This window comes from Rhincodon typus, chromosome 3, assembly GCF_021869965.1.
Source record: "Rhincodon typus isolate 14 chromosome 3, sRhiTyp1.1, whole genome shotgun sequence".
In the NCBI taxonomy this organism is placed as follows: domain Eukaryota; kingdom Metazoa; phylum Chordata; class Chondrichthyes; order Orectolobiformes; family Rhincodontidae; genus Rhincodon; species Rhincodon typus.
The window spans coordinates 71,585,064-71,607,959 of record NC_063334.1 but is presented as its reverse complement, the minus strand read 5'-3'; the positions used below and the strand labels follow the sequence as shown (position 1 = coordinate 71,607,959).

General features: G+C 41.8%; 1 protein-coding gene across 1 annotated transcript in view; it reads right to left on the bottom strand.

The window, feature by feature from the left end:
- Positions 1 to 22,896, bottom strand: part of LOC109920558 (coiled-coil domain-containing protein 112) — a 55,568-nt gene that overhangs the window by 4,921 nt on the left and 27,751 nt on the right. The window contains exons 9-10 of the mRNA XM_048593634.1: positions 13,564 to 13,686; positions 8,503 to 8,617 (exon numbers count right to left, since the gene is read on the bottom strand). Coding sequence (XP_048449591.1) covers positions 8,503 to 8,617; positions 13,564 to 13,686 — 238 coding nt within the window. The remainder of the gene's footprint in view (positions 1 to 8,502; positions 8,618 to 13,563; positions 13,687 to 22,896) is intronic.

Genomic DNA, 22,896 nt, shown 5'->3' with positions numbered 1-22,896 from the left:
GTACCACCACACCTTTCCCGTTTTCTTCCTTTCCTGAACACTGTCTCCAGATATATTTGACATACTGTCCAACCCTTCTTTAAGCAAGGTCTTTGTTCTAACCATATTTTTCAACATAGCAGTCTGCACATGTAATTCAATCTTATTTACTCAAGTCCATACATTCCCATGCGTAGTAACCCTAATTTTTTATTACTTCCTCTGTCACTGAACCCACCTAATAACTCACTATTTCTTACTCTGGTGCTAGCCTTCTCTCCTAGTATTCTATGCACTTTAGAATTCCTGTCCAATATTACTCCCTCAATCTCATGCCCTGTCCAGTTCATTTAAAGCATTCCCGAAAACATTAGCGATTCACCCCACAATGATTTCAGACACACAGGTACAACCTATCCAGTGTAAGGTGTCCAAATTTAAGAATCTAAATCCCTCCCTCCTATACCATCTTTCCAAACCAAGTATTCTTCTGCTTCATCTTATTTATAGTACCACTTGCAAGTAAGTATGGGAGTAATCGAGGAATGTTTACTTTTGAGCCTCTGCTCAATAATTTTCTACCTAGCTCTCAAAATGTGACTGCAGGATCTTCATAGTTAGAGCAATGCAGACTACGACTAGTGAGTGTGTTCACCTTTTCCCCTTAGGATACTTTGCAGCCATGCAAGGACATTCTTGACCATGACACTAAGGAAGCAACCCACCATCCTGGATTCACAACTACATTGCTGAATTTGCCAGCACTGAAGATAAGTAGAATGGGAGCAGGAGGGGGGAATTTATACCCGCCGAATATATTCAAAAATGTTTCAAGATTCTAGCAATGATACACCTATCAGTATTTTATTTAAAGCTCCTCTACTCAGCAGTACGTAATCAGGACCAATTTTTCTCACCGAGTGGTCAGTTCAAGTATATTCTAAACACATTTTGCAATAGTTGTTGGCTTTCAACAAATGTCGATCCAAACAAGAATTAAAACAAAAGAGACACCTTTGTCTAAAATGAAATATACTGAATGTGTAAAGTGTCAGTTTATTGATCATTTGCTCAAATAGAAAACCTTTCTATATAACACTCAATCATTCACATTTTTAACGGGAATGGCAACAAATGGACAAGTGTGACGAAATTTGTCTTTAAGATGGATATGTTCTGTTCTGTTTCACTTGAAGAGGCATGTGACAAACCTTGTGCGAAGGTGTTGGCTCCACTGAAAGCAGAATAAGTAAGCTTTGGATAATTTTAAAATTAGAAAAAAGAAGCACGAGTGGATGGAGTCAAACTCTCAGACCCAGGGTTTTAGTTTGCTTTGTGTTGTTGAAATTGGGGTTCTGGAGTTGAAGCTGCTAGATACAGCTCATTCTCTCTTGCCAGATTGAAATACTGAAAGAAACATTCTCTTGGACTGAATAAACTAAGTGAGAGAAATCTGTTTTGCTGAATTTGCCTTTGCCAAGGTAGTGTTCATGGGATGCTGCTATGTTTGAACAGTTGATCAGTAACAGTTAACAAAAATATTATTTTCTTAAGTATTTCAAGAGAGTTAAAGTTAGGCCAATTCTTTTGTTGTGTGTATTTTAACTGTGGTCTAAGAATAAAATGCGTTTTGCCTAAAGCCTAGTGGTTTGACTAATCAAATCACATCTGGAAAGCAGCACCTTACACTTACCTTCAAATAAGAAAGAAGTTAATATCTAGGCTATCTTCTTGATATGTTTTGAGGTGGATTTGGTCTGGTTCATAGCGTGTGTTATGCAATATGATTGAAAACACCGTAAACTGAATACAAAATAGCTATCTTCACAGTATTTTCAATCTTAAACTACAACTCATGTAATTGAGCACACACTCTCCTGGAAAGAAAAAAAAAGTGTTCAATTACATTGATTTTGCATAGCTTAGGCACACTTTCTACATTACCTCTTCAGATTTCAGTTAAGCATGATTGCTACTAGCTTTCAAATTCCAAAAACAAGTCAATATGCTCCCTTTTACAAACGACAAGGAAACAGATAAATACTGTGAAATCTGAGAATTATGCAATTTAATTAACTGGCATGGGAGAATAGATCATCTTTCAAGCAAACAGATACAGTAAAGATCAAAAATATGCCTCAGTCTTGAATGGACCATTCACTACCTTTGGGGTAGAAAAATCCAAAAGATTCATAACCATTTGGCTGAAGAAATTTCTCACCTTGGCTATAAATGATTGACCCCTTATCTTGAGTCTGCACCCATTATTCAGATTCCCCAATCAGGAAAACTCTCAAATGGCTAAGCTATCAACCATCTTCTCAATCTTGCCCTAGATGTGGTGGCCTTCAGGTTAAACCCACCATCAGGAAACTCTCTAATGAGATCAGCTCTGCAGTCCTCTAGGACTGGACAACTTTACTTGCATTTCAAAGAGATCACTTTTCATTCTTCTATACTCCAAAAAACAGTCCCAATTTAGTCAGACAACCACAGAATACCCCTCACTTCACAGGCAAATCTAGTAAACGTTCACACTTTATCCATCCATCAGGTCTACTGGACTACATTAAGCGCTGTCAGGCCTCACTTGCCTCTACTGTAAGTGTCCAGTAAATCAGGATCACCCAGGATACTAAAGATAATCCACACTATTAAATCTGTTAATCCTTTCCACCACCATACCTGCATTTTCCCAAACACTGACCTTCAGAAATCCAAGGGATGGATCAAGACAATCCATCCAATTGCTTCAACCATATCCGCCCGGGCCCAGCTAACAACCTTTCCCTACATCTGACCCTCATTCACGTCTCCCATATACCTCCAGTTTTCCACCCAATTCTGCTTTCCCAGTTCGTCCAGAAGTGATTCAGGAGTCCTATTCCTGAAAATTAACCTCCCACTCACTTGGCTATTCAACCTTCCACATTGATTTCATAAAATGTTTCTAGTTGTGTTTCCTTTCCCTTCAAATTGGCCATCAGGCCTAAGCAAAACTCAACTCCTGCTGTTGCAAACAGCCGTTTATTTCAAACCTCCTTTGCCTTTCCAAAGTTCCCATTCATACCTCTCTCCCAAATTTCCATATTCACCTCTAATAAAATTCCCACTCCACCACAACAGTCAACCTGCAAAGTCACAAATAACATTCTCCACAGTTGCAACTGTTAGGCAGGTTTCTCCTCTCAACTTTATCACGGTCAATCGCATAACTCTTTTTCAAGGATCGATCCTCAGCCATTCTTTGATAAAATAACTAGATATGTCTTCATTATCCACTCCATATGCTTTGGATAATTTGAATCTTCTTTCTCACTACTATTAACAGAATTGAGTTAGTCTCTATTGGACATCTTATAATGTGGAACAAATTCTCTCTGTTGGATATCTACATTACCAATGAACAGTCTTGATGTTGCCCTTTTCTAAATCAAAATATTACAGCAATATTGAAATGATGTCAAGAACAATGACTAAGCCATATTGTTAGAATGATGGTTCTGTACCAGAAATTGCTGTGTATGGCGAGCTTGACGATGCCAGAAGATCCACTGGGTGGCCAAAAATAAGAAACAATGATACAAGACTCAGAAGCATTGCAAACAGATGAGGAGGAGAATGTATAACTACAAAAGACAAAGGCAAATTGGAGGAGTGACAGGTAGGTGACAGATTAAATTCAATGGTGAAAAAGCATGAAGTGATAGATTTGTGGGAAGAACATGCAAGACGATATAGAGTAAAAAGGATACCATTCTAAAGAGAATTCAGAGCAGAGAAACCAGGGTATATTTATGCATCAGGTAGTAAAGGTGGCAGGACAGATTGAGGGATCAGTTAATAGAGTATACAGTACCGTGAGCTTGAATTAAAAAAAGGGGCATAATTCACTTAAGTGGGTGCCGCTTGATAGGACAGTATTCATTGCCTATTCCTTGTTGCTCTAGAGAACATCACGAGCTGCCTTCTTGAACCCTTGCAGTCCTTGGGGTGTAGGGATACGCAGTGCTGATAAGAAGGGAGTTGCCCAATTTTGACCCAGCAACAGTGAAGAGACAGTTACATATTTCCATGTCAGGTTAGTGTGACATGGCAGGGAAATTCAATTGGTTATTCAAATACACATCAGCTACTCTTGCACTGCTAGAGTTCCCAAAGAATTTATACTGAACTTATAGAAGACTCTAATTTGGCTTCGACTAGTTTATTATGTCCAGCACTGCAGTTTGTGAAGGATGTGGAGGTTCTGGTGTTGGACTGGCGCCTGACAAAGTCAGACGTCACACGACACCAGGTTATAGTCCAAGTTAATTTTAAATCACAAGGTTTCAGACTGCTGCTCCTTCAACAGGAAGTGAAGAATAGCACACAGGCACAGAATTCAATAAGCAGAGAGATCAAAAAGGTCATAAAAATGGAGAGAGTGTAGTATCAAATAATAAGTCTCTGCAGGTGAAAAGTGTCAGGCACGCGAGTAAAGTGTCAACAGCTGACTAACAAGCGAAGGGATGATCTATAATCCTATGATAGGAGGCAGAAAGATAATTAGAAAAAATAAACAAAAAAAGGTGGTGCTGGAAACGAACCAAACAGCTTGAATAACAGGTATAAAAAAAAAGGTGCTTGCTGAGGGTCTAACTAAAGTAACAAGTAATCCAATACTTTCCAAACTAATTAAAACGTAGAGAGATCAAAACAAATTATCAACGTGATGGTGTCAAAACAGGATAGCAAGGAAGATCTTACAAATACAGAATAGTATGGTGGGGCTACATGTAGCAAGACATGAACCCAAGATCACGGTTGAGGTCATCTTCACAGGTACGGGACTTGGCTATTACTTTCTGCTCAGCAATTCTGCATCGTGTATCTCGAAGGCCACCTTGGAGGACACTTACCCGAAAATCGGAGGCAGAACGTCCTTGACCGCTGAAGTGTTCCCCGACTGGGAGGGAATATTCCTGTCTGGCGATTGTTGCACCGTGTCCATTTATCCATTGTCAGTGTGTCTGCGTGGACTCGCCTACATATCATGCCTTGGAGCATCCTTGCCTGCAGCATATGAGATAGACAACATTGGCCGAGTCACAAGCGTATCTGCCATATACGTGATGGGTTGTGTTGCCATGTGATGGCTGCATCCATGTCAAAGACTGACATGTCTCGCAAAAGGATGCCGTGGCAAGGTTGTGAAGTGTTGTGGTTGATGTCCCGAAGGTTGGATAGTTTGCTGCGAGTGATGGTCTGTTTAAGGTTTGGCAGTTGTTTGAAGGTGAGAAGCGGGGGTGTAGGGATGATCTTGGCGAAAACGGTCCCTGTCATTGAAATGTTGAAGGCTGCGAAGAATGTGGCGTAGTTTCTCTGCTCCAGGGAAGTACTGGGTGAAAAAGGGTATTCTATCGATCGCGTCTTGTGTGTCTTTTAAGGAGGTCATTGCAGTTTTTTTACTGTAGCACGTCGGAACTGGCGATCGATGAGTTGAGCATCCTATCCTGTTCTGATGAAGGGTCTTTCAGCATCTTTAGGTGTCTGTCGCATTCCTCATCTTAGCAGATCCTGTGTATACGCATGGCATGTCCATAGGGATGGCTTCTTTAAAATGCTTTGGTTGAAAGCTAGAGAAGTGCAGCATCGTTACATTGTCTGTGGGCTTGCAGTAAAGTGTGGTACTGTCCGTCCTTGGAGATGTGCCTGCCAAAGAATGAGGCTAATTCTGAAGAGCAGTCCATGGTACGTCTGATGGTGGGATGAAACTTGTCGATATGATCGTGTAGTCATTCCAGTAATGAGCCCAGAGGAAGAAATTGTTAATGTGTGTGGTGTATAGCATTGGTTGGAGGTCCTGTGCAGCAAAGAAGTCTTGCTCGAGATTGTGCATGAAAATGTTGACGTATTGGGATGTACATTTCATCCCCATGGCTGTTCTGATGAAGAACAGAAGTTGTGGTCAAGGATGAAGCGGATGAGTTGTAGGAAGGCGTCTGGAAATTAGCACCTGTTGGTATAGAGTACTGAGGCTGTTGCAACGATGCCGTCGCCATGGGGGTTGCTGGTGCAGAGTGCCGAAACGTCCATTGCGACGAAGTCCGACCGGTCCGTGGGTGTTGAGTTTCTGTAAGAGGTCTGTAGTGTCGTGACAGAAACTAGGAGTTCTTTGTACAATGGGTTTCAAGGTGCCCTTGACAGAGCCAGAGGAGTTCTCAAACAGGGTCCTGTTACAATGGGACATCCAGGTGTGCTGGCTTTGTGTATCTTCAGAAGGCAGTAGAAGTCTCCTACGTGAGAAACACACAGGATGAGAGTGCATAGGATAAGTCTGAAGGTCTGGATCAAAGGTCTTGATCAGTCTGTTGAGTTAACGGATGTGTCCTTTGGTTGGATCGGCAGGTAGTTGTCTGTAGTGTTCCTGGTTGTTCAGTTGTCGGAACGCTTCTTCGTGGTAGTCTGTTCTATTCCATATGAAGATGCCACCTGCTTTGTCTGCTGGTTCGGTGATGGTGTTTGCAATTGGTCTTGAGAGCCTAGATGGCACGGTGTTGTTTGCACTATCTTGTGAGTGTGGCTGATGATTTTGGGATTAATGCATCTCCTGATGGCTTGAGCATGCATGTCGAGCCTAGTGTAACAGCCTTCCAGAAGGGTTCAATTCGACTCTTTTGCCTCAACCATGATCTTGGGTTCATATCACGCGACATGTAACCCCACCATATTGTTCTGTGGTTGTAAAATTGTCTTTATTGGCCTGTTTTGACACCATGTCCTTGATAAGTTATGTTTGCTCTGCTTCAGTTTGTACAGTTTTGGATTACTGGTTACTTTGGTTAGACCCTCTCATACCTATCACATTATTCCAGCCACTTTGTTTGTCTCCAGCACCACCTTATTTCTTTTTTTTTTAGTAATTATCTCTCTGCCTCCTATAATTGGATTATAGGTCATCCCTTCACTTGCTGTTCAGCTGTTGATACTTTACTCACATCGTCCGACACTTTTGATCACCTGCAGAGATCAATAATTCAGTCTATTGACACTCCACTCACACCATTTGGACGATCATTTGATCTCTCTGCCTATAAATTCTGCACCGGTGTGCTTTTCTTCACTTCACTTGATGAAGGAGCAATGCTCTTAAAGCTGGTGATTTCAAATAAACCTGTTGGACTATTAATCTGGTGTCGTGTGACTTCTGACTGAGATATTGTACAGAAGAGGTTTACATGAATGGTCTAGGGATGAAGAATTTCAGTTATGAGGATAGATTGAAGCTAGGATTCTTGCTTTTACAGAAGAGAAGGCTGAGAAGAGATCTGATTGGACTATTCAAAATCATGAGTAGTCTAAATAGAGTAAACAGCGATAAAATGCTCTCTCGTGAAAGACTCAAGAATAAGAGGACAGAGTTTTAAAGAAATGAGTAAGATGGATAAGGAAAATAGCTTTTCTTGCAGCAAGCAGTTAAGGTCTGGAATCCATCCTCCTAGATTCAACTGAAGCACTGAAAAGGGAGTGAAATAGTTATCGGAACAGGAACAATGTGCAGCATTACAGGGAAAAGGTAGAAGAATGGCAGTAAGCCATATCCTCATTTGCAGAGCGGGCACAAGCATGATGGGCCAAATCACCTTCGTTTGTACTGTAACAGTTGATATTTTGTGATTTATGTATGCAAGACATAATTTTGTTTCAGACTAACTTCAACTGGGAACAGTCTGTATGTGACCAGAGCACTTAATGCCTTAAGTCGAGGAATGAAGGGTGTAAGAGATAACAAGGTTTAGAGCTGGATGAACACAGCAGGCCAAGCAGCAGAGGAGCAGGAAAGCTGACGTTTCGGGCCTTGACCCTTCTTCAGAAAATTTTCAGTTTTAATACAGATAGTTCTCCTGCAACGTGATAGTTGCATTCTTGTGTGACCTCACACTATAGAAAATAGGGTTACAGAAAAGAGCCATAGAAAATCCAAAGATGTGCAAGCTAGGTGAATTGGCTGTGCTAAATTGCCCCTAGCGTTCAGGGATGGGTAGATTAGGTGGGTGAAAGGGGGATGAGTCTGGGTGGGATGCTCTGAGGGTCGGTGTGGACTTGTTGGGCCAAAGGGCCTTTTTCCACACTGTAGGTATGCAATGAAAATCGCATTATAAGGTAATCGCTATAGAAAATTGCTATACTTGTACAGAAAACTTACGTTATCCAAACAGTATCCATTATTCAATGTTACAAGCAACACATACTTTATTAACGTGAATTATAGCAGAACTGCCTATACACCATATCTATCAGTTTTGATTTGTCTATGCTACAGGTAACGTCTCAAAAAACCCAGTTTGTCAAACGAGATTAATGTTTCATGTTCCCATGTTGACTCTGACCAATTTTTGCCACTCTTTTCTAAATGTTCAGTTATCACAGTTTTTATGATAGTTTGACAGTCATAGGGAAAATGTTAGATTGTAACAGGTCTGTAGCCCCCCCAATCTCCCACTTACTCCCTTCTTAAAATAGTAGGATTACATTTGTTACCTTACAGTCAGCACGAGCCTTTTCAGAATCCAAGGAATTATCAATTTTAACTAACAACGCATCCAGTGTCTCTTTTGCTAACTCCTTCAACATTCTGGGACAAAGCTCACCTGGTCTAGGAGACATACCAACACTCATCGTAGCTATGTTTTTCAAGTGCTATCTCTTTATGAATGCTAATTTCTTTTAACACTGCAGTTACACAAATCCCTTGGTCACTTACAGAAAATCTCCTAGAAATAGTATCTTCTTCCATGACACAGATGCAAAGTATAAGTATATAGGCACAAGTCCCCTGGTCCTTATGGCTTGCAGTCCAGAATCCTAGAAAGGAGGTAGCTATGAGATAGAGGACGCATCGTTTTCAATTCTCCAAAAATCCTTGGATTCTGGAGAAGTACCACAGGATTCAAAAACTGCCAATTAGTGACCCCTAGTCAACAAGGGAAGGTAACCACAGGGTGATTAGCATAACATCTACTGCTGGAAAACTGTTGAAAATCAATTATTAAGGAAGTTATAGCAGCACACTTGGAAAACTAATCTAATCATGCAAACTCAGCATGGCTTTTTGAAAGAATTCATGTCACTGGTAGCCACTTTCTCTGCCTATGCCACACCTCATGTGAAAGGAAAGAAGAGACAGACAACCACATAAAAAGCAAGTTCAGTAGGATAACTCAAACAGAGAAGATATTGAAAGACTGATGTAGTGAACAGCAACATCACAAAGATGTCATAAGTAGATGCAATTGACTAAATTCTATGCGTAACCTCGCAGAACATTGCTTAATCAAGAGCATTGATGTTGAAAAGTCTAAAACAAAATTCAGTACTTCATAGCAAAAATTTCTGTGCAAACTCCATTTATGTACTGTCGATATTCATTTTGTTACATTACAGTTGGTAATGACCATAAGACATAGGAACAGAATAAGGCCATTCGGCCCTTTGAGTCTGCTCCGTCATTCGATCGTGGCAGATATGTTTCTCAACATCATTCTCCTGCCTTCTCCCTGTAACCTTTTTAAAAAAAAAGAAAATCTTCAATGCTTTTCCTCACATATGTGAATGTACTCATACCTTGATCCCTCAGATTTTCTTCAGAACACGGCTTCAGCTTTACGCATTCCATTTGGAAGCACCTTTTCCATACATACCTGCCCTGTGATTGGGCTGGTAGTTCCCTACCGGCCACTTTTGCGCGTGTGAAAAATTCTCTCCAGATTTTTAATTCAGGCTGTGGGTCACCTTTTATTAACATAACTTTAATCTTTTCATGGTCACTAAGACTTCCCAATCATTTGGTGTTCCGTTTCTGGTAATACTCCTGGTTTGTACTATTTTCTTGTCCTCGTCAGACTTTACCCATTTTTGCCTTTTATCTGTTTCTCCAATTAATAGGTTTCCTTTCAATGGTTTCAGGAGGTTACCTTTACTTCCAGATTTACTATGCAATTTGTATTACATTTTCATTCGTTCCATTTTTGTATTTCACATTTCTAATCCATAGGTCTAATCTCCTGCCCTTCAACTTGTAAATTCAACACCAATTTTTGTCTCTTCCAGTGGCCCTCCCTGCACTAAATTAGTATAATTCCATTTCTTCATTGACCAGCTCATTTAAGCAAATATTTAACTTTAGAACCCACTTTTGGCAGTTGTCTTTTGGACCGATAACCTCATTTTGAATGTCAGAACTGATCTGTCCATTATTAGACAAACTTTTAACTGCAACAGTTTGAACCTCATTCTGTCAGCGTGTGCTCTCCTTGGTTCCTCTTTGCTTCGTATAACTCTTTTTCAATCTGAAAGTTTGCAATTCATGCCAGTCAACTTTAAAGAGAGTACAACAAGTTTCTGGCTCCTTGCAAGGCAATTACTTGTGTTTATACCAATAACATTTTTCCAAGTCTCTCCACTCTAAGCCCCTCCCTCATATAATAAACTATATATCCCAAATTGAAGACAACAAGGTGCAGGGCTGGATGAACACAGCAGGCCAAGCAGCATCATAGGAGCAGAGAGGCTGACGTTTCGGGCCTAGACCCTTCATCAGAAAAGGGGGAGGGGAAGGGGGTTTTGAAATAAATAGGGAGAGAGTGGGAGGCGGATAGAAGAGGGATAGAGGAGAGGATAGGTGGAGAGGAAACAAACAGGTCGAAGAGGCGGGGATGGAGCCAGGAAAGGTGAGAGTGTAGGTAGGGAGTTAGGAAGGGGATAGGTCAGTCCAGGGAGGACGGACAGGTCAAGGGGGCGGGATGAGGTTGGTCGGTAGGAGATGGAGGTGCGGCTTGAGGTGGGAGGAGGGGATAGGTGGGAGGAAGAACAGGTTAGGGAGGCAGGGACGAGCTGGACTGGTTTTGGGATGCGGTGGGGGGAGTGGAGATTTTGAAACTTGTGAAATCCACATTGATACCATTGGGCTGCAGGGTTCCCAAGCGGAATATGAGTTGCTGTTCCTGCAACCTTCGGGTGGCATCGTTGTGGCACTGCAGGAGGCCCAGGATGGACATGTCGTCTGAGGAATGGGAGGGGGAGTTGAAATGGTTCGCGACTGGGAGGTGCAGTTGTTTGTTGCGAACCGAGCGTAGGTGTTCTGCAGAGCGGTCCCCGAGTCTCCGCTTGGTTTCCCCGATGTAGAGGAAGCCACACCGGGTACAGCGGATGCAGTATACCACATTGGCAGATGTGCAGGTGAACATCTGCTTGATGTGGAAAGTCTTCTTGGGGCCTGGGATGGGGGTGAGGGAGGAGGTATGGGGGCAGGTGTAGCACTTCCTGCGGTTGCAGGGAAAAGTGCCGGGTGTGGTGGAGCTGGAGGGGAGTGTGGAGCGGACGAGGGAGTCACGGAGAGAGTTGTCCCTCCGGAAAGCAGATAAAAAGGTGGGGAGGGAAAGATGTCTTTGGTGGTGGGGTCGGATTGCAGATGGCGGAAGTGTCGGAGGATGATGCGTTGGAAGTGCTACACCTGCCCCCATACCTCCTCCCTCACCCCCATCCCAGGCCCCAAGAAGACTTTCCACATCAAGCAGATGTTCACCTGCACATCTGCCAATGTGGTATACTGCATCCGCTGTACCCGGTGTGGCTTCCTCTACATCGGGGAAACCAAGCGGAGACTCGGGGACCGCTTTGCAGAACACCTACGCTCGGTTCGCAACAAACAACTGCACCTCCCAGTCGCGAACCATTTCAACTCCCCCTCCCATTCCTCAGACGACATGTCCATCCTGGGCCTCCTGCAGTGCCACAACGATGCCACCCGAAGGTTGCAGGAACAGCAACTCATATTCCGCTTGGGAACCCTGCAGCCCAATGGTATCAATGTGGATTTCACAAGTTTCAAAATCTCCACTCCCCCCACCGCATCCCAAAACCAGTCCAGCTCGTCCCTGCCTCCCTAACCTGTTCTTCCTCCCACCTATCCCCTCCTCCCACCTCAAGCCGCACCTCCATCTCCTACCGACCAACCTCATCCCGCCCCCTTGACCTGTCCGTCCTCCCTGGACTGACCTATCCCCTAACTCCCTACCTACACTCACCTTTCCTGGCTCCATCCCCGCCTCTTCGACCTGTTTGTTTCCTCTCCACCTATCCTCTCCTCTATCCGCCTCCCACTCTCTCCCTATTTATTTCAAAACCCCCTTCCCCTCCCCCTTTTCTGATGAAGGGTCTAGGCCCGAAACATCAGCCTCTCTGCTCCTATGATGCTGCTTGGCCTGCTGTGTTCATCCAGCCCTGCACCTTGTTGTCTCGGATTCTCCAGCATCTGCAGTTCCTACTATCTCCTATCCCAAATTGAAACTTGTTTACAATGGTTTTACATTATATCTTAAAGCTTGTTGAATTCTTTGAGGCTGTGGCTTTCTGCCTGAGTGAAGTCCATTCAAATGCTTCAAAGTAGTAAAGCTAATTGCAATCTTTTCCCAAATGAGGGTTGGTTGCTTATTACTAATGGAACACAGGATCTCTACCATGGACTATCTTCTTCGACCGACAGTTTTTTTGGCCCCACTTGAGCAGCCCACATTAGAGCAAATGATGATTAACAGACTGGCTTATCTTGCAAAACTTTATGAATTACTGCACCTATGATTGCTTTCATGTACCCCATTGCTAAAGGAGTTTTCTGCTGCTGTATACATAACTATTATGATCATAATTGCACAAATATCATAACTCATCGTTAGCAAGATTCCCCCTCCCCCATTACAAGAAATTTTGCCAGTGGTCCAAGTCCAGTCCCTATCCACCTTTCCATTACTGTTGCTCACCATTATTTTCTTAGCCAATCAACAATAATGTATGATGAATAAGTCTGGTTGCCAAAAATATGAGATCCAAAATGAGATGGCTTTTTCTTTTTGATAAATCTTAATCAATAACCACTACCTTGATGAAATCTCACCAAGTGCAGACTTTCTATAGGCTTACTACGGGGAGCTCTTGTGGCACAGTGGTAGCGTCCCTACCTCTGAACAAGGTGGTCTAGGTTCATGTCACACTTGCTCCAGAGGTGTGACATAAAACACCTGAACAGGTCAATTAACAATATCTTACTATAGGCTATGATGGTGTCCTTCAGTATTTCTCACATCTATCATTTATCACTATTATAAACATATCATCTCCCCATCCCCTATCCCTGTATCTTTCACTAAAATGTTACAATCTGCAGTTTGAACAGAATCAACTTTTTGTCTAAATTTCTGCCCACTGATGGCAATAATAGTTGTTACATTTAAGCGAAGTTATACTCCATTAAAAAAATACAAATAGTCACCTGATTGTATAAATTACAAATTCACAGAACTTTTAAATGCAATAAGTTTGTTACATTCAACATCCAGTTTCATCTGTGCTTCCTTCAACGGTGGTCTACCTAGTAAGAAAGGCATCAGACTGGATACTACATATCTGCTGATATGATTGGCATTCCATTCACAATGTACAAAATTATTTAAAAACAAAATGAATATTGCAGAAATAGATTGAACAAAGAAAATGATCAAGTATCTTTAAATAGCATTAATTTCAAGATTTAAAACAAAAACTCACTCACTATCTTCAGTGGGAAGGACCTGGAGAGAATAAATCCATTCAATGATGCTGGTTTTATCCACCATATGCAAGGCACTCAGCATATCCAGGCCAGACAATGCGAAGAAAGCAATGGTCAACCTAAATTACCATAAAAATATGATAAGATTAAGTAAATATTTTCACATCCCATATTGCAGGACACACACAGAATAAACTACTGGCTGAGAACCAGACAAACCCTGCTCTATGTAACTTGCTGTTTAAAAAAATCACTTGTGTATAAAAATATCTTGAAGTCTGCAAAATAGAAAGTCTGGAAATCCTTAAGTACTTTAAAAAATAGTCTATACGCCTTCAGAATAAATTAGCAGACATTCAAAAAAAAGTCTTTTCACTCTGCAATGCAGCACCAATATATGGAGAAGTGCAAGGCCTTTGATAAGGTTCCACATGGTAGGCTACTCTGGAAGATTAGATTGCTTGGAATTCAGGGAGCGCTGGCAAACTGGATAAGCAATTGGCTTGATGGTCGAAAACAGACAGTAATAGTGGAAGGATGCTTGTCAGACCAGAAGCCTGTCACTAGTGGTGTGCCTCAGGGGTCCGTGCTGGACCCATTGTTGATATCTGTTCAAACAGCAATTTGGATGAGAATGCATCAAGCATGATTAGTAATTTTGCGATGACACTAAAATAGGCGATATCATGGGCAGTCAGGAAGGTTATCAGAAATTGCAGTGGGAACTTGATCAGCTGGGGAAATGGGCAGAGTAATGACAAATGGAGTTTAATGTAGGTAAGTGTGAGGTGTTTCATTTTGGGAAATCATATCAAGGTAGGAGCTTCATGGTGAATGGTAGGGCCTTAAGGAGTGTGGTGGAACAGACGGACCATGGAGTTCAGGCGCATGGTTCTCTGAAAGAGTGTAGTTACAGGTAGACAGGGCAGTGAAGGAGGCTTTTGGCACACCAGCCTTCATCAGTCAGGGCACTGAGTACAGAAGTTGGGAAGTTATGTTGCAGTTGTACAGGACGTTGGTGAGGCTGCACTTGGAGTACTGTGTTCAGTTTTGGTCACCTTGCTATAGGATGGATGTTATTAAACTGGAAAGCGTACAGAAGAAGTTTACAAGGATGTTGCCAAGACTCAAAGGACTGAGATATAGGGAGAGGTTGGACAAACTAAGACTTTTTTTCTTTAGGAGCATAGGAGACTGAGGGGGGATCTTATAGAAGTGTATAAGATCATGAGAGACTTGGATAGGGTGAATACACTTAGTCTTTTTCCCAGTGTTGAGGAATCGAGGACTAGAGGGCATCAGTTTAAGGTAATGGAAAAAGAATACATGGGAACGTTAGGGGCAACTTTTTTTTTTAGAAACAGAGAATGGTATGCATATGGATGAGCTGCCAACAGAATGGTTCGGGCAGATACATTAACAACATTTAAAAGGCATGAATAGGAAAGATTTAGAAGGATGTGGGCGAGGTGCAGAGAAACGGGGTTAGCGTGGATGGACATTTTGGTCAACATGGATCAGCTTGGGCCAAAGGGCCTGTCTCCAGGCTGTAGAACTCTGACTATACATGACAAGATCTGATTTTCCCAGGAATTGAATGGAAGATTATACAAAAGTGTAAAATGATTTTTTTCAGCAAACTTATACTTCATTATTTAAAAGGTGAATTTCTTCTAATGGATTGCAAGGTACTTAATTTCAAAATTTCACATTTTATATACGTAATGCCAGAACTGGAAAACACTGACCTATCTAATCATTATTCCATCAAACAATGAGCCTCAGGACTTCTGCAGACTTGTCCATCAGATATATTCTGGATGTAAATAGCATAATTTTTCACAATGGTAATTAGACCCACATGAAACCATAGTTATCTGACAGATGTTTATTTATTGCATATTCCTGAATTCTTTTTTAAAGTTTGAGGAAACCAAAAGCAATGTACTGGGCTCAGCTTTCTGAAATTCCAATCCATTATACCAAGGAATAAAGGCTCTCTGTCATAATTCTGCAGATGTGCTGACAACCTAAACACCCTGTCTATTTTCAGCTGGGAAACATGTATTGAGATGCGAATTCTGAAAAGCATGGAAGAGATGAAAATGCAAAAATCAATGTGGAACAGAAGTGTTGGATTACTAATTGGATATCAGTACTAAGTGAGTCAGAATTGATTCAGACTCAAAAGCTCTTGAAATGTATGATGATGCCGTTCTTCAATTCAAAGTTCAGATTAATGCTCTACAATACAGTTATTTAAAAAAAACAGTACATGCGACAGATGAAAAAGGTTGAGTTCTTCATTTTACTTTACGCTGACAATATACTGGATGTACCAGCTTTATAATATTCAAGTCATCAATTTAATTATATTGCTGACTCTACACAATTCTCGAATTAGCAGAACAGCATGCAAAGTATTAAATACTTACATGACATTGACAACTTCATCTGCATTTGAGAATCTATTATATTAAAGAACTGGCATCACCAGTGAACAGAAAGCACAGTTAATGTTTTGGGTCAAGTGACCGCCCGTCAATGACCTGAAACATTAACTCTGCTTTCTCTCCACAGAAACTGCCAAACTGGCTCAGATTTTCCAGCAATTTCAGATTTTGTTTTCAATTTCCAGCATCCACAGTTCTTCTGATTTTTTTAATATTAAAAAAAAAACTTGATTTTATTCAGTGCTTTTCATGGTCAATGGACATCCCAACTGTTCCACAACCAAATGAAATGCTTCTGCTCTAACACTGTAGTGCAGGAAATAACCACTATACGCATACAGCATATGTTCAGAAACTACAGGCTGCTAGATCTGCTGTATTTCTCTTGCACGCTCAGTCTTTGTTTTCAATAATCAGTTAATTTAATTTTTAAAAAAAAAAAAGAGTGCTGATTGAAAGATAAATGTCAGTGGGGACACTAGAAGAGTGTTTTGTTCTTTTGTGACTTCTACTGTGGCTTATTATGTGCACAAGCATATGGTAAATAGGTTTCACATTTTATCTGAAAAATGGCATTTCAGACAGTGCAGTATTACCTGTACTAACTAACATGCTTACAGTGCTGGGTAGAGTTTGAACCACAACCTTGTGACTCAGCTGAAGTGTTACCACTATCTTAAGGTTATCACAAACTCTGTTCTGTTTGGCCTAAATCAGACTTTAGTTCTACACTAACATGGGAGAACAACTGCCCTATGAAGCCATTCAGTCTTTTTTCAAACTGTTACTAGTGGTTGAAGTAGGAAGCTCAGGAACAGGTATACAAACTGCTCATGATAAGCAATAAATGCTTTGTCAGTGGTCACATCCAGAAAGTTTATTCAAAAGGCAGCTGTGGGCAGCAAAATCCCAAACACATGCTATACAAGTTACCCAGATCACAGAAAATCCATATATAATGCGTCCAACTACTGAAAGGAACCAGCCTAATTTTCCTCTCCCTTCCCTTGGCATCTTCCCAAATGATTCTGCCAAGATTAAGTCTCGTCATTCTGGAAATGAGGGGTTCATCACATCCCCCAAAACATCTCTAATGTAAATGCACAGAGTAAAGTCAAGTTAGTAAGTGTCTGGACAGCGGTTATGGTATCTACCTCTTTATTGACTACATCATTTTAAAACAAACTTAACTAATAAGTTATACCAGCTCAATTTCAAAGACATAGAAATCCACACCTATTCTTAAAACACAAGTAAAATCATACCCTGTACAATTTATTATGCAAGTAACACTTGCGCTATACACGTGCAGCAATGACCATCACCAAGAGGATAGCTAACCTAGGTCTCTTACCATGCAGTTGTATTGCCTTGACTATATCATTAACTAGAAAGTGAACAAAACCAGCCATATGGATACGGTAATTCCAAGAAGTCAAATATTAGGAATGCCACAATCTTTCAATTCCCCATCCTATCCACCATCTACAAGTCACAAGTCAGAAGTGTAATGAAATATTCTCCACTTGTCTGGAACACAGCAGCTCCAAACTATTCAAGATGACAACACCATACTGGACAAAGCAGCCTGCTTGATTAGCACCCCATCACTACCTTCTATATGCACTCCACTACAGAGACACAATGGCAGTGTGTGCCAATTAAAAGACACACTGCCAACAACTCAAACTTCCTTCAAAAGCACTTTCCAAAACTATGACCTCTACCACCTTGAAGGACAGGGATAGCAGATGCACAGAGCAGCACCACTGCAAACTCTCCTCCATGCCACATTCAATGCTGATTGAAAACTGTAACTCCCTAACAGTACTGTGGGTATCTGCCAAAGGATGAAGTAATTCACCAACACTGTCATGGGCAATTAGCGATGTGCAATAAATGCCAGACTACTCAGCAATCCCCTCGTGGAGAACAAATAAGAAAAAATTCCATCAGACACGAGGAAACAATGTTTAGTAATACATGAAAAAATGTCTTCAGAAGTTAAATGGGACCCAGGAATCGTTAGCCCAGTATGAACCAGCAGATTAAAAAAAAAACGTTATTGATGATTATGCTATTTTCATTTACGTCTTCTTGACAGATCTTTTGTTGTTTCTTGACGAGTTCCATAAAACCTCCTTTTGCCTGGGGATCCTGCCTTCCACCCAGTCAGACCCTTCCTATTGTTATCCTCCTTTCCCACTGCCTGTGTACTTTTGCTTATATAGGTAGCTTTAATATTTTAGTTTGATAACTTTGAAAAAAGTTAACTTTTTCCTTCTCCACAGAAACAATCCGACCTGAACATTTCACGGAGTCATGACAGCACAAAGGCAGCCCTTCAGCCCAACTTGGCCATGCTGGCCTTTCCAAGTAGTAATTCACATACTACCATTCTCCAATGCTCTCGCTACATCCCTGATCATTTCTCCTTTTTCAATATTTAACTTTTTCTACATGTTTTTAAATTTTTTTAGCATAAAAAAGGTAGTTAGTGTGTGCATCGTGTCTTCACTAATCAAAAAAAATGAACTGCCCGTCCAAATCCTATTTTCTGCTTATGGTCCTAAGAATTTCAGGTGGATATCCAGCCACCTTTTAAATGAGTTGCCTGTTCAGGGTGAGACTTCCAGACCCTGCCACTTTCTAGGTAGAAATGTTTTTCCTCATCTCATCTGTAATTCTTTTACTAATCCCTTAAAGTCTATGCAAATAGGTGCTTCCCATCCACTCTATCCAGGCCCTTCACAGCCTTGTGAAATCAAATCTCTCATCAGCTTTCTCTGTTCCAAGAAAATAACCCCAAACTATTGAGTTTTTCCTCATGGCTGTGGCTTTCCTGTTCTAGCTGCATTCCCCGATTGCTAGATCAGTGTGATTACATCCTTTCTGTATTGAGGGGGCCATAGCTGCGTGCAGTACACAGCCTGTGACTAATTAATGCTTTATGTAGCTTCAGCATACTTCTGTGTTCCTCTCTCTTATCAGCTGAAACAAAAGATAAAGTATTCTATATACCCTTTTAATCGCCTCATCAACACATCCTATCTTCAGGGACCTGTGCACATTGTCTCCAAGGTCCCTCACAGCCTCAAAACCTCTCTGCAGCCAATGAACTGTATTGTCCTTTGCCTTTTTGACTTCCCCAAATACATCACCTTTGACTTAGAACATAGAACAGTACCGGCCCTTTGGCCCACGATGTTGTGCCAACCTATTATGCTACTCTAAGATCAAACTACCCTGCATACCCTACATTTACGTTCATCCATGTGCCTATCCAAGAGTTGCTTAAATGTCCCAAATGTATCTGACTCCACTACCAACGCCGGCAGCACATCTCCCCCATACTTTTCTTCAATCACCTTAAAATTAGGCCCCCCTCGCTATAGTCATTTCCACCCTGGGAAAAAGTCTCTGGCTATCCACTCTATCTGTGCTTCTCGTCATCTTGTACATCTCTATCGAGTCAACTCTCATCCTTCTTCGCTCCAATGAGAAAAGCCCTAGCTCCCTCAACCTTTCCTCGTAAGACCTGCCCTCCAGTCCAGGCAGCATCCTGGTAAATCTCCTCTGCACCCTCTCTAAAGCTTCCACATCCTTCCTATAATGAGGCAACCAGAACTGAACACAATATTCCAAGAATGGTCTAACCAGGGTTTTATAGAGCTGCAGCATAACCTCGTGGCTCTTAAACTCAATTCCCCTGCCAATGAAAGCCAACCCACGATACACCTTCTTAACAACCTCATCAACTTGGGTGGCAACTTTGAGGGATCTATGGACGTAGACCCCAAGATCCCGCTGTTCCTGCATATTGCCAAGAATCCTGCCATTGACCCTGTATTCTACATTCAAATTCGGCCTTCCAAAATGAATCACTTCACACTTTTCCGGGTTGAATTCCATCTGCCACTTCTTTGCCCAGCTATGCATCCTGTCAATGTCCCGTTGCAACCTACAATAGCCCTCCACACTATCCACAACTCCACCAACCTTCGTGTCATCGGCAAACTTACTAACCCACCCTTCCACTTCCTCATCCAAGTTATTTATAAAGTTCACAAACAGCAGAGGCCCCAGAACAGATCCCTGCGGAACACCACTGGTCACCGGGCTCCAAGCTGAATACTTTCCATCTATTACCACCCTCTGTCTTCTATTGGACAGCCAATTCTGTACCCAGACAGCCAAATTTCCCTAGATCCCATGCCTCTTTATTTTCTGAATGAGCCTACTATGGGGAACCTTATCAAATGCTTTGCTAAAATCCATATATACCACATCCACTGCCCTACCTTCAATGTGTTTCGTCACATCCTCAAAGAATTCAATAAGGCTTGTGAGGCATGACCTGCCCCTCACAATGCCATGCTGACTATTTCTAATCAAACTGTGCTTTTCCAAATAATCATAAATACTATCTCTCAGAATCCTCTCCAATAATTTGCCCACTACAGAAGTAAGACTGACTGGTCTATAATTCCCAGGATTATCCCTATTCCCTTTCTTGAACAAGGGAATAACATTTGCCACCCTCCAATGATCTGGTACTACTCCAGTGGTCAGTGAAGAGTGGACTTCTGGATCGAATTCCATTTGCCACTTGCCTGCCCACCTGATCAATCAACTGATATTCTCCTGCAGTCTACACCTCACTAGCAAACATAGAAGGTAGGAGTAGGAGGTGGCCATTCGGCCCTTCAAGCTTGCTCTACCATTCATCACGATCATGGCCGATTGTCCAACTCAATAGCCTAATCCTGCTTTCTCCCCGTAACCTTTGATCCCATTCGCTCCCAAGTACTATATCTAGCTGCCTCTTGAATACGTTCAATGCTTTGGCATCAACTCCTTCCTATGGTAATGAATTGCACAGGCTCACCACTCTGTGGGCGGAAGAAATGTCTCCTCATCTCCGTCCTAAATGGCGTACCCCAAATTCTCAGACCGTGAGCCCCTGGTTCTGGACACACTCACCACCGGGAACATTCTCCCCGCAACTACCCTGTCTAGTCCTGTCAGAATTTCTTAAATCTCTATGAGATTTCCCCACACCATTCATCCGAACTCCAGTGAAAACAATCCCTAACCCAGTCAATCTCCCCTTGTATGTCAGTCCCGCCATCCCCAAAATCAGTCTGGTAAACCTTCGCTGCACTCCCTCGAGAGCAAGGGCATCCTTTCTCCGGAAAGAAGACCAAAACAGCATACAACATTCTTGGTGTGGCCTCCCCAAGGTCCTACATAACTGCAATAACACACCCCTGCTCCTGTGTTCAAAACCTCTCGCAGTGAAGGTCATAATTCCATTTGCCTTTAGTGCCTGCTGCACCTGCATACTTACTTTCAGCAACTGGTACACAAGGACATCTAGGTCCCGCTGCACACTCCCCTCTCCCAATTTACAGACATTCAGGTAATAATTTGTCTTCTTATTTCCGCTGCCAATGTGAATAGTCTCACATTTAATCAAAATTATTCTGCATTTACCATTGATGTGCCCATTCATGCAACCTGTCCAGATAATGAAGGATCTCTGCATCCTCGTCACAGTTCACCCTCCCACTCAACTTGGTATCATGCGCAAACTTTGAGATGTTAAATTTTGTTCCGTCATCCAAATCATTAACATATATTGTGAATAGCTGGGGTCCCAGCACCAGTTCCTGTGGCATCCCACTAGTTACTGCCTGCCAATTTGAAAAGGACCCACGATTTCCTATTCTGTTTCCTTTCTGCTAAGGAATTTTCTGTCTCTATATACTTCCCCCAATCCCATGTGCTTTAATCTTGCACAATAATCTCTCATGCGGGACTTTGTCAAACACTTTCTGAAAGTCCAAATAAACCACATTGACAAAGGGGCTCCAGTCAACTCTATTAGTTATATCTTCATTGAATTCCAACAGATTTGTCAAGCACGATTTCACCTTCATAAATCCATGCTGACCCTGTCTAAGCCTGCCACTGCTTTCTAAATGCTCTGCAATAAAATCCTTGATAACAGATTCGAGAATTTTCCCCACTACCGATGTTAAGCTCACCGGTCTATTCCCTGTTTGCACTCTACCTCCCTTTTTGAATACTGGAGTGACATTAGCTAACCTATCTGCAGGGACTGTTCCAGAGTCTATAGCATCCTGGAAGATGACCACCAATGCATCCACTACTTCAAGTACACTGGGATGTAGATTATCAGGCCCTGGGGATTTATCTGCCTTCAATCCTATCAATTTTCCCAGCACTATTTCTCCACTAATATTGATCATCTTCAATTCTTCTCTCTAAATCTTGCATTCTGCAACATTTCTAGTATCAGATTGGTGTTCTCTTTTGTGAAGACAGGACCAAAGTACGTATTCAGTTGCTCAGCCATTTTTTTGTCCCATGTTATACATTCCCTTGTTTCCGTCTGTAAGGGACATACATTTGTTTTCACCAATCTCTTTCTCTTTGCGTACCTATGGAAACGCTGTCAGTCTTTATGCTCCCTGCAAGCTTACTTTTGTACTGTATTTTCCCCTTCTTAAATCAATCCCTTGTCCTTCCTTGCTGAATTCTAAACTGCTCCCAATGCTCAGACATATTTTTCTTGGCCAATCTGCAAATATCTGATCCAAGGAAGAAGCAATCTCTAATTTCCTTTGTAAGCCATGAACTGGCCCAATTACCCATTTTGCTTTTGTGCCAGACAGGAATAAACAGTTGTTGCAGTTCCCACGTGTTCCTCGAATGTTTGCCATTGCCTATCCACTGTCATCCTTCAAGTAATTCTTCCCAATCTATCAAGGCCAACTCACCCCTCATTTCTTCATAGTTTCCTTTATTCAGATTCAGCGTACAAGTCTTTGAATCAACTACAAAAACAAA